The 12,996-nt window shown below is 41.0% G+C and overlaps 1 protein-coding gene across 1 annotated transcript in view; it reads right to left on the minus strand.

The window, feature by feature from the left end:
* Positions 1 to 449: 449 nt before the first annotated feature.
* SPTLC2 (serine palmitoyltransferase long chain base subunit 2) overlaps positions 450 to 12,996 on the minus strand; it is a 105,829-nt gene continuing 93,282 nt past the window's right edge. Inside the window, exons 10-12 of the mRNA XM_047862912.1 lie at positions 10,306 to 10,441; positions 6,581 to 6,710; positions 450 to 1,666 (exon numbers count right to left, since the gene is read on the minus strand). Coding sequence (XP_047718868.1) covers positions 1,547 to 1,666; positions 6,581 to 6,710; positions 10,306 to 10,441 — 386 coding nt within the window. The 3' untranslated portion in view covers positions 450 to 1,546. The remainder of the gene's footprint in view (positions 1,667 to 6,580; positions 6,711 to 10,305; positions 10,442 to 12,996) is intronic.

Below are 12,996 nucleotides of genomic sequence, written 5' to 3' on the forward strand. Positions count from 1 at the left end.
CCAGTTCAAGGAGTGATTTCAAAAACAGAGACGTGCAAAACTACTTTCACACAGTGTTCTTCCATTCTGTTCCCGATCCTTCCCCCATAATTACTTGATGGCTACTAAAAGACAAGCTGATTTTGGATATAATAAAGTCAAAAGTCCTCTTCACTTAAGCTTTGGTCAACAGAAAAAAGTAAGAGCTTTAACACGGTGGTTTTCAGATTTGTTCTTTGGTCAGGCAGTATAAAGCTCTCTGAATGAAGTCCCCTTACCTGCAAAGAGTCGAAATAGAGGATCCCAGTTTAGCAAAGAGATACAGGTGTTCAGGATTGCTCAAGAGGAAAAAAAAAAAGGAAAAAAGAGAGAGACCCTAACCTCCAGATGCCAGATTAGAATTGTCTTAGGACATCAAGAATAACAAAAGAGAACTAGCAGTCAGAAGAGTAATATTTAAATGGGTCAGCTTCTAAAAAGGGTAAGTTAATAACTTTAATCCTTAAAGAGGAACATGACAAATGATTTCTGAGTAGAGGATTTACCAACATTTTCCTTTATCAGTTTAAATCCTAATCTGGACCCAGACCCAGGCAGAAAAGTAAACAGTATGAATCAACCACAGATGTTCCACCGGGAGTAATCCGTTCTCTCCACACTGCCCCAGCCCTCTGACCCCTGCAGGATGGCAGGTCACTCTGCCAAACAGCTGTAGACACAGAACACACAGTGAGGTGTGAGTCAGCTCCACCACAACAGGTCTGACCAGGGTGGGATGTGAGTACTTTTTGAACAATTTAAGTGTTTTAAATAGCAAGTGGGAGTGTTAGTTTAGAGCTTGGGGAAAACCCAAGAAAGTGGACATAGCCCTCAGACGGTGACCATTACAAAGAAATATTTGATGGTGAAGGAAGAAATCATCTGGTGACCAGAACAAAACGGAACAAGACCAAGCCTTGGGAGGCTGCTGGCCAGAGGGAGATACATAATGAGGGGCGGTTTTAGCAATGTTAGTGTTTAGGTTTTTCTTAAACGGCTAAACTTGAGATGAAAGGAACACTTTGGTCGAATCCTTGACAGGTTAAATAAGGATTCTGAGGTTGGTGGCCTCTGAGACCTGGATGGGAAGTAAGCGGAAGGCACTTGCTCCCTGGGAAGGAGGGCCGGGTGAGTCTCCAGGCTGTAGTACGGGGGACAGCAGGAGCTTTTGTAGGGCCAAGTCTGCAGGTGGCAGGGAGAGGGTAACGGCCTGCGTGGTTAGCCAGGGACAGGCTAGGGTCAGCGTGATTTCACAAGGAGAAGAGTTATAAAATAAAACATTTTTAATGGACAAAAAAGTAGAGAGCGGGTCACCTCTTTTTTGAAAGGTGAAATGTAGCAAAGGAAGAACGTGAAGCAGTTTTTTACTATTTACAAAATGCCACTTAGAGTGAGGTGGCCACCGTCAGTAGTTGAGGAAATGTCTTTCACGTGAGATGGCCACAGAAGTATGGTTCCTGGAACTGGCTCAGAAAAGCCACACACTGTCCTGGTAGGAAGAGTTCCTCCAAGGGAGCACCAAAAAGGCTCAGTCTTCTGTTTCTTCATATGTAGTCTCGTCAAAGGGCCTGTCCAGTAGAGGTACCAACCGATGACGGGAATACTTCAGTTGCAATAGGTCCCCAACTTCATCTATCTCTTTTAAAGCCTAAAATATGTAAGAGCAGAGGTTAGTCAGAGCCAGTAGGATGCAGGCATGCCTGGTGCTTTATTTTTCTAAAAACACTCATGGCAAGATTATCTTTTATGAGACCATTCGTGTCTAGTGCATTTACTGTGATCAGACTATAGGACAGCTGTGGAAAGAGCTGCTTTTTCAGCAAGAATGTCAGGCTGGTCATGAATAATGGGTTGTGAATAGCAATTATGCAGGATAAAGGGTATAATTCATCAAAGGACATTATGCTTGGTAGAAAAAGGAATATGCACCCTGAACTTGTCAGCCTGGCTACAACTATCCTCTCTCCTTTCGTATTCCAGTACTTGTTGTTTCTATTATTAAAATACAAGAAAACCGATGAGAGGTCTGTGTTGAGATGCCTTCTACATGCAAGATGAAGACAGCACCCAAGGTGGGCTGCTGATCAGACTTAGTAAGAAAAAGAGGAAGCTGGGGCGCCTGGGTGGCTCAGTTGGTTAAGCATCAGATTTAGGCTCAGGTCATGATCTCACCGTTTGTGAGTTTGAGCCCCGTGTTGGGCTCTGTGCTGACAGCTCAGAGCCTGGAGGCTGCTCTGGATTCTCTCTCTCCCTCTGCCCCTCCCCTGCTCGAACTCTGTCTCTCTCTCAAAAATAAACAAACATAAAAAAAATAAAAAAGAAAGAAAGAAAAAGGGGAAGCTGTTAGGAGACTCTGGGTAGGTAATGAACAAGGTGTAAGTGAGGGAGCAAGAACAGACAGAACCAGGATTTAAACTCAGGTATGAGTCTGAACTCCAAAATCCTAATCTTGAGAGATCATCTTGTCTTCCCATCAAAACTAATTAGCTCAGTATAACTTTCTTTCTTGTAAAACTTGCTCTTTTGTTTTTCAAAGAAATTCAAACGCTAAGATAAGTTATGAAATGAAACTTATTTCATAAGATAAGTTATGAAAAGTCTCTCCCTGTCACCCTGCCTTTTTTTTTTTTTTTTTTTGAGAGTGCATGTGTGAGCGGGGGAGGGGCAGAGAGAAGGAGAGAAAATCCCCAGCAGGCTTTGCACTGTCAGAACAGAGCCCGATGCGGGGCTCAATCTCACAACAGTGAGATCATGACCTGAGCCAAAATCAAAAGTTGGATGATTAACGGGCTGAGCCACCTAGGCACCCCAAAAAATCTCTTCCTGATTGCTACACCAGTCCTATCTGGTAGAGGTAATTGTTATTTTTTATACGTGTATGTTTTTTAAAAAATGAACTCTCGGTTGAAGTATAACATGTATACAGCAAAGTGCACGAATCACAGTTCACAGACTTAATCTTTCCAAAAAGCAGCCCAGAGAGTCAGAATAGAGGATCCAATATAAGAAAGCGATATGTGTTCACAATTTCTCAGAAAAAATCTAATAGAAGGACAGAGAAACTCTAAGCCCAGATACTTCCCAAAGAAATCCAAAGACAGCAAAAATTTGTGACCCTAGGTTCTAAGGCTTTTTACTAAGAGTGCCTCACGCAGGTCACAGAACGCAGTTTGCATGGCAGCTCTCCGGCCCTATTATTCATTCCCCAAGCACCTGTGGATGTTACCCCGTGGATCCAGTAACAAACCTGGGGCGAAGGGCCCCAGCTTCGGAGACAGGGCTCTGTCTAGGACACCCTAATTAGACTAAGAAATGGAAAAGGTGGGCAGTAGTAGCCGAGTGTGACTCTCTAAATTTCCATCACGTCATACACATCTTCTGTTCACTCTTACGGTTACAATTTCATATGAAAATGTATACCTTCTACTTCATAAAAGGGAATCAACTGATTAGTAAAAGACACATTTGCCTGTTCTTAAATTTAACTTTTAAAACTCAGTGTTTGTAGAGAGAAAAAAACCCACCGGTAAATAGTATTCCTTAATTTATGTAGAAGAAAAAAAATTTTTCACTGCAAATGTGGAAAATATAGAAAGCAAATTAAGAGCTGCACTTCAGAATGCTATCAGAACAGTGGTATCTTCAAGAAAATGTTTAACCGAAAGTTCCATATGTAAATAAGAGTGACTTCAGCTGGAAGAACCCATTAACCATTTATCCCCCTGACCTCTGATACAGGATTTATTAATTTAAAACAACACATGACTTATGGAAGATCACAAAGGAAAGGACATTTATGACCTCTGACTTCAGAAAGACCTGATTTTTTTTACTGATGTAAAAAAGAAAATGAATAGACAGAAAGAAAAAAAAAACCCACAGTATCCCAAAGGGATCTAGATTATATGATTTCCTCTGATCCCACACCAAATATTTCAGATAAATTGATTTTATTTATTTATTAAAGATAAAATTGTACCTAGAAACTGTTAGTTTGCCATTATATAGGTTACCTGGTTAGATTAGAAATAAGAAACTGCTACAAGTTCCACCATCTGTTAAATAATCTACACTCAACCTCTGGACAGGGTGAGATGGGTTCTTAGGAAAAAAAGATGAGTAAATCAGAATTGAGTTTGGTCCTTGAATAAGAGAATATTCTAGGACAGCTGTACCCCAGAGATGATCGATAACCTTGCCCTTCTCATTTTTAAAAGTAACAGTTTTACTGAGATACAATTCATATGCCATAAGTCACCTTTTATTTTTAATTGATTAATCTTTATTTTTGAGACAGCAAGAGAGTGTGCGAGTGGGGGAGGGGCAGGGAGACAGGGAGAGAGGGAGGGAGATTTGGTGGGGGGGTGGGGTGGGGTGGGGTGTGGAAGAATCTTAAGCAGGCTCCACGCTCAGCATGGAGCCCAAAGCAGGGCTTGATTCCATGACCCTGGAATCATAACCTAAGCTGAAATCAAGAGCTCAACCTACTGAGTCACCCAGGCACCCCAAATTGTAAAGTGTACAATTCAGTGTTTCTTAGTATATTCACAGAGGTGTACAACTTTCACCATGTAATCTTAAAGCATTACCACCTCAAAAAAGAAACCCCACACTCTCATCCTCATCCCTGCCTCCTCCCAGACCCTGAAAACCACCAATCTATTTTCTGACCCTATGGATTTGCCTGTTCGTTACATTTCATATAATGTGGTCTTTTGTGCCTGGCTTCTTTTACTTAGCATAATGTTTTCAAGGTTCATCCATGTTGTAGGGGCCAACTTCATTCTTTTGCATATAGTTATTCAGTTGTCCAGTACCACTTGCTGAAGAGAACATTCTTTCCCCATTAACTAGTCTGAGCTCTCCTGTGGAAAAATCAATTGGCCATAGGTGCATGGGTGTACTTATGGACTCTCACCACCATTGGTCTATATGTCTATCCTTAAGCTAGCACCCCACTGATTTAATTACTTTGTAGTAAGTTTCAAAACTGGAGAGTTTGACTCCTCCAACTTAGATTTTCCATTTCCATACTGTTTTGGCTATCGGGGGCCCCTTACAGTTCCTTATGAACTTGAGGATCAGCTTTTCCATTTCTGCTAAAAAAAAAAAGCCACTGGAATTTTGACAGGGACTGCATTAGATCTACACATTTTAGAGTTTTCAGTATACAAATTTTTCATATCATTGGTTTAATTTATTCCTGGGTATTTTATTGTTTTGAATGCTAGCATAAATGAAATTTTCTTAATTTCCTTTTTGTTTCTTCACTGCTGGTATTGGGAAATGTCCTAACTTTGTGCTGATTGTTTATTTTTTTATTTTATTTTTTTAATTTTTTTAATGTTTATTTATTTTTGAGAGACAGAGACAGCATGAGTGGGGGAGGGGCAGAGAGAGAAGAAGCACAGAATCCGAAGCAGGCTCCAGGCTCCGAACTGTCAGCACAGAGCCCAACGCGGGGCTCGAACTCACGAGCTGTGACATCATGACCTGAGCCGAAGTCAGATGCTCAACCAACTGAGCCACCCAGGCGCCCCTGTGCTGATTGTTTACTCTGCAACTCTGCTAGCTATGTTTATTAGCTCTAGAGGTTGGTTTTGGTTTTTCTGTGTGTGAATTTTATGGCATTTCTATGTAATCATGTCACACGGCTCATTACACACAAAATGCATTTGTACCTCATAAGGCTCATGTTTACCTCCATAAAATATCTGAGGACAAAACAACTTCAAGAAACCTTTGGTTTCAAAAAATGCACTTTATGCTTCAAGAAAAACTAAACGGGAGGCAAAATCAAACAATTCCTTAAGTGGATCTTACAGAAAGGGTGAGAATTCTCAACTGGCAAACATATTTATTGGCAACATAAATCTACTTCAATATCTTGGCTACATCTAAATTCTTTCATGAATGTGTATAGTCTTTGGGAGTCAAAGCTGTTGTTAGAAGACAGTGTATTGCTGTAGCCATTGCTTGTAATGACACAGATCTTTTGTTAAAGGCACATCAAACTTTTAAACACACAAATAAAAGAGAATAGAAGAAAAGTTGGTATCAGTGGGTTAAAAAAGAAATAATGAAGAAACTTACCAGTAAGATTTTTGAAAAATTGGAAAATCTATTGGACAAAATTTGAAAGGCACATCAAAATAAAGAAAAAGAAAAAGATACAGTACCAATAATACACTGAATCTAATTTCCCAGTGTTAGAATGTGATTAAAAATATAAATAAAGTTAAAGAAAAAAAAAAGGCTTGCAGTAGAAATAGCGCAAGGACAATTACACAGTTATAGTGGCCATAATAAGGGACAGAATAGAACAAGATAAAGCGAGAAATTCCCAGAGCTCTGATGGGTCTAGCGGGTGTTGCTAATGGCTTTGCGATTTATTTTGTAAATTGCAGTGTTTGAAGCAGCACTGTATACTCCCTCCTCCATTTTACCAGTCAATACCTCAGGTGCTCAAAGAACTTCAAGATCAACAGATGATTAATTTCATCTGACATCTAGGTGTGCTTAGTGTAGGTATGTTTATATCAAGGTCAAAGTGTCTACTTACAGTATCAAGTATTTCTTTGGTATGAGCTGCTGACAGGCAAAACCTGGCTCTGGACTCAATAATCGGAGTAGCAGGAAATCCCACCACAACTACCCCGATATTCCGCTTCAGCATCTCCCGTCCAAAGGCGCTGCAAGGGGAAAGCAGGGTAAGAATCAGGAAGAATAATAAACTACGGTCCAAAGGTCTTTGGTCCTGAGTGATTTAAACTCAGGTGACACAGGCATTGGAGACTTCTATTAGAAATTTCCTCTAACTTCTTTTCAAGTTAAAATTGCCAGACTTCTTTAATTCAGTCCTAAAGTGGTCTTCTCCCAAATGGTTTCCTTCACAAAGATAAAGAATATAGTTGTCACAGACCAATTTTTAATAGGGCTTGACTAAAGTGATTTGCAGTTAGAGCCTTAAAGTGTCCCTGACACATAAGAGTGGTTCAGAGGCTTCAAAATGAACTTGAGTTTATTTTTTTAAATATTTTATTTATTTTTGAGAGAGAGAAAGAGAGCAAGAGCAGGAGAGGGGCAGAGAGAGAGGGAGACACAGAATCCGAGGCAAGCTCTGGGCTCTGTGTGGACAGCTCAGAGCCTGGAGGCTGCCTCGGATTCTGTGTCTCCTTCTGTCTCTGCCCACCCCGCTCCCAAAAATAAATAAACATTTAAAAAAAACTAAAAATTTTAAAACCTTGTCCTTGAAATATTAGAATTGGCAGTAAATTTAAAGAATTCTTAAGATCACAGATGCAAAAGATCTGGGTAACATGGACATCTTTCTGCTGGCAGAATGGCCGATCAGTATTAGCCCTCCAGACCAGGTATTTCTTTTTTTTTTTTTTTTAAGTTTATTTATCTATTTAAGTAATCTTTACCCAACGTGGGGCTCAAACTCACCTGAGATCAAGAGTCATACAACTCTTCAGACTGAGCTAGCCAGGTGCCCCAAAGACCAGGTATTTCTGATTTGGAATTTAGGATTTCCTTTGGTGTCTGTGAGGCAAACTCATCCCCAGGCTTCAGCTGATTTCCCAGACTACACAAAATTTATTTAACTCTCCACCCTAAACCAAAGTGATGGCACGTGGCCTCACTCCACATCTATATCTTGTCTAAATAACAGAATTCTAACTTTCATGTAAGTTCTTATTTGCTAATTATGTTGTTTCTTGTCTTTCCCTCTTGCTGACCTACCTTATTCCTTCTTGACTATTCCCTTAGCTCTTTAAAGCATTTGTTTGAGGGGCGCCTGGGTGGCTTGGTCGGTTAAGCGTCCGACTTCGGCTCAGGTCATGATCTCACGGTCCGTGAGTTCGAGCCCCGCGTCGGGCTCTGTGCTGATGGCTCAGAGCCTGGAGCCCGTTTCAGATTCTGTGTCTCCCTCTCTCTCTGACCTTCCCCCATTCATGCTCTGTCTCTCTCTGTCTCAAAAATAAACATTAAAAAAATTAAAAAAAAAAAAAAATAAATAAATAAAGCATTTGTTTGAGAATAAAAAATCCTCCACACTTTAGTTACATGAGTAACCAATTATGTAAGTGCCACCCTCTCTCCACTTCCTCTATACTTCTTTTGACCCTGAGCACCCTGCATCTTCAGTCACCCTCCCAAACGGTCTAGTGCTTTATTCACCCTTTCTAAATCTTAATCATTTTGCACAGTCAGGTTTCCCTTGTGTAGAATAGGTCAGACATAGTCCTCTCTAAAAAAACAGTTCTGGGGCACCTGGGTGGCTCAGATGGTTAAGCGTCCGACTCTTTTTTTTTTTTTTTTTTTTAATTTTTTTTTCAACGTTTTTTATTTATTTTTGGGACAGAGAGAGACAGAGCATGAACGGGGGAGGGGCAGAGAGAGAGGGAGACACAGAATCGGAAACAGGCTCCAGGCTCTGAGCCATCAGCCCAGAGCCCGACGCGGGGCTCGAACTCCCGGACCGCGAGATCGTGACCTGGCTGAAGTCGGACGTTTAACCGACTGCGCCACCCAGGCGCCCCAAGCGTCCGACTCTTGATTTTGGCTCAGGTCATGATCTCACAGTGCATGGGTTTGACCCCTGCATCGGGCTCTGTGCTGGTGGCTCAGAGCCTGCTTGGGATTCTCTGTCTCCCCCTCTCTCTCTGCAACCCCCCCTCGCAAAATAAACATTTTCAAAAAAGGAAAGAAAGAAACAGCTCTAGACTAAGTTCTTCAGACCACACAACTCTTTGTTTATTTACGATAATTCCATTTAAAGAAGAGGGAGAAAATCTACACCTCTGCTTTGGTTCATTTCCTCCATCCCTGTAAGGCTATGAGGCCAAACGCACATAGGACTTCCTGTTGAAAACTGAACTTTTTTTCCCCTCAGTGGGCACTTTTCCCCAATTTCCTCCTCGTTATCTTTGCAATCACCATACTTCTCCGCTTTAATTTTCCCTCCTATATCCACTTTAATAAACATTTACTGAGTGCCCTCTGAGTGACAGGGATCATGATGGGCACTGGGGATTCAAAGATGAATAAAAATATCTGCTTCTTTAATGAGTTCAATTAAACCTGAGAAACGATCCTTATCCAGTTTTATATTTAAGATCAGTCAAAACCCACAAATCTGAAAAAATGTGCCTTTTTTTTTAACCCGAGTCTATACTAAGTAGATAACTCCTTTCTAAAAAAAATTTTTTTTAACGTTTATTTATTTTTGAGACAGAGAGAGACAGAGCATGAACGAGGTAGGGGCAGAGAGAGAGGGAGACACAGAATCGGAAGCAAGCTCCAGGCTCTGAGCCATCAGCCCAGAGCCCCACGTGGGGCTCGAACTCACGGACCGTGAGTACGTGACCCGAGCTGAAGTCGGACGCTTAACTGACTGAGCCACCCAGGCGCCCCAGATAACTCCTTTCTAATCTCTGATGCAGTTTTGCCTACTTTGCAAGTAACTATATTTGCTCACTTCATACTACTTTTCTTTCTTCCTTCCTTCCTTTTTTTTTTTTTTTAATTACTTTTCAAATGTCTTCTGGTTTTGTTATATACCTGGACTTGTCAAACACACTGGAAATGGTTCCAGAGCAAGGCTTTCCATTATACACGAGTTGCACAAATCAAAGAAACTGGTGTAATCTGCAACAACACACCCTGACCTCAAGGCTCACGACTCCCCTCCGGGCACTGCATTTCAGCTCCACTCACCTTCTTGCTACCCCTCTATCGACTAAGCATGTTCTTGTGCTATGGCATTTGCAGAGAACTTCTTTCTCTAAGTGGCTAACTCAGCTCCTTCAAGCTCACATGTCACCTTCCCTTTCCACTGGCTCACCCTGACCATTCCAAGTTAATACTGTCATCTGTCCACCCACAGGGTACTCTCCCCATCCCCTGCTCTACTTTTCCCCATAACATGTAACATCTTCTAACAAATTACATAACTTATTTATTATGTTTGTCTGACTTCTGCCCCATTAGAACATTAAACTCCACAAGGACAGGGATTTTATTTTTGTGTTTTGTTCACTGATCTATGCCAATCTCCTAGAAGAGGGCACTGAACTCAATATTTGTTTAATGAAACACTAACAAGTTAACATTATTTCATAAATTGGAATCCACTATTTACGGAATTTCTAGCAAATGAAGGTAGGTTAATATAATGAAGCCAAGACAATTTTTCCTGACAAAATACATAAGCCTGAGTCTAACAGCACAGAAACCTTAAGTCTAATTAGAGACCCATCTGTAGTCTGCAATAAAACATACCCAATTTTGGCTGGCATGTAGAGCATCAAAGGCACCACTGGAGAATCTTCATTTCCATAGATGATGAAGCCCATCTCTTTCAGACGTCTTCTGAAATACCTGGTGTTTTCAGCTAACTGCTGTATACATTCTTTGCCTGGAAAATCAAGAGGAGGAAAACAATAACACTAAGAAAAAGGAATGGGGAAAAAGAGAGCAATCTCCTCTGTCTCCATTCTATCAATCAGTCCTATGTTTGGTTCCTCCCTCCTAACATAAAATATTTTCACATAACAAACTGTATGAAATATAAATACAAACAAATCTTGCTTTGTATTCTGTCACAATAGATGTTGATAGCAGATTTTGTAATAATGTACAAAATGAAGTTTAACAATATTTTCATGGCACATTAGCATCATTAAACATTTTCAATATATCTCATTTAACATTCTTCTATCCCTTAACAGTAGGTACAATATTAACTATTATCTTCACTTTGCAGGTTGGGTGACTCCCACAAAGGTGGTGACTGGCCTGCAGTTACACGTTAACAGGTGGCACAGCCAAGACGAGAATCTAGGTCCCTTGACTTCAATATTCATTCCAATGAACTATGCTGCAAATAATTTTACACACAAGACCAGAGATGGAGCCATTTAGATCCCCAAACTTTCCTCCTAAGAGTTTGGTTTTATGTTACCATTTCCCCGAAACTACTATCAGACAACAATAGCATATCCGTAATAATGTAAAATCATATATATATATTTTTAAGGTTTATTTATTTTTGGGACAGAGAGAGACAGAGCATGAACGGGGGAGGGGCAGAGAGAGAGGGAGACACAGAATCAGAAACAGGCTCCAGGCTCTGAGCCATCAGCCCAGAGCCCGACGCGGGGCCCGAACTCACGGACGGCGAGATCGTGACCTGGCTGAAGTCGGACGCTTAACCGACTGCGCCACCCAGGCGTCCCTGTAAAATCATATTTTTAATCCCAGTCTGTTCATCTTCCTTACATAGGAATGGATTATAACAAACATTTCTCAAACCGCGGACTAAATATTTGAACTGGGTTTTGACATTATGGTACGTAAATCTATGAAGAGACGTCCACGAACAGACATCATGGAGAGCAAGCCTAAATTCAAAAGATCAGCACGCAAAGGGCTCAGCACTGCTTAAGGGTCTTCCCAACCACAAATACTCACAAATAAGAAAGGGTTGCACCCATCTTCTCACATATATTAGGGAGCCAACAAATTCGTATTTTTTAAAGTACAAGTGTCATATACCTCCAAAGATAAATTAATCAGTTGATCAGAAACACAGATGGTTAACAAACGTGCTTAGAATGCTAACATATCCATCCACTGATGCAAAGCCACCCTAGATAAGTCTGCTACAAATAACCCAAAATTAATACTTCGTGTAAATAATTTCAAGTTAACCAGAGAATAACACTCAAACTTAGACTCACTTAATGTGAACACTGAACAACATCACTTAAGTTATGACATATGTCCTACAATAAAGCAGACATTAAAGTATGTTACATTTAAGTATATTGAGAATCTCTGAGCCCTGTGCCCAAGTTTTTCCCTAGAAATACCAATACACGCTTAACTCTGCATTTAGAAAAAGAGACTTCTACTTCTGGCCATGGTAAAATACCCGGGACCAGTTTTACCTTTATGCCGTTAACAACAGAAAACTGGACAAATCACATAAAACAAAATGTATATACAATGGTTTTCAAACACCAGGCCACAGGCAGTGCAGGACTATGCTGCTGGGGAGAAGGAAAACAATACAGAAGCCTCTGGATTGCCCCGTGACTGCCTAGAGGCAGGTCCCAGGCTGCTGCCCAGGGACAGGAACCTAGTCTCCTCAGTTGGGACACCAGCGATCAGAGTTGGGGATGCTAAGGTGGCTAGAATTTGCTGGGCAGCGTACAGGAAAGGAGGGAGAAGTGTACAAAGAGAGAAGTGTGGGGGTCTACAGAAGGGTCCCCTTGAGCCTCTGGCTGAGTGTCATCTGCTTGTGCTTGAGAAGAAACCACCAGGGGCTGGGGAAAAAGCCAGCAGAAAGCAGCAGACTCAACAGTTCCCAGAGCTCATAGGGAATTGGCAACAGTGTGTATCGTCACCTTCCAAAATGGAGAGTCACACGAGTCGTGGAGCTAAATTAGCCCTAGACTCAAAGTTGCTGTGGATCCACCCTTACAAACTTTAACAGCAAGTCTCAAAAGGATCCAACTAATTCCAAGAACAAAGTCCAACACTACCTAAAGGAATACAACAAAGTGCAGCCCCTGGTAATGTAAAATTTACAACATCTGGCATACAATAAAAAATTCCAGCCATTCAAAGAAACGGGAAAATATGACCCACTAACCAGGAGGTAAGTCAATCAATAGCAATAGACCATAAATAAGAGTACCAGCAGACAAGGATGCACAAAATGCTATTGTAAATATGCTCCATACATTCGGAAAAGTGGGGGGAAAACACGATAAAAGGGAGAAAGGAAATATGCTGATGAATCTCAAAAAGCATTATGCTATATGAAATAAGCCAGACACAAAAGACTATACACTGAGTGCATTCATATATAGGAAATTCTAAGAAAGACATAATTATAGAGACAGAACACAGGTTAGTGATTGCCAGGGAGTGGAGAGAGGACTGGCTGCAAAGGGGTATGAGGGA

The sequence above is a fragment of the Prionailurus viverrinus genome, chromosome B3 (genome assembly GCF_022837055.1).
Source record: "Prionailurus viverrinus isolate Anna chromosome B3, UM_Priviv_1.0, whole genome shotgun sequence".
Taxonomy (NCBI): Eukaryota; Metazoa; Chordata; class Mammalia; order Carnivora; family Felidae; genus Prionailurus; species Prionailurus viverrinus.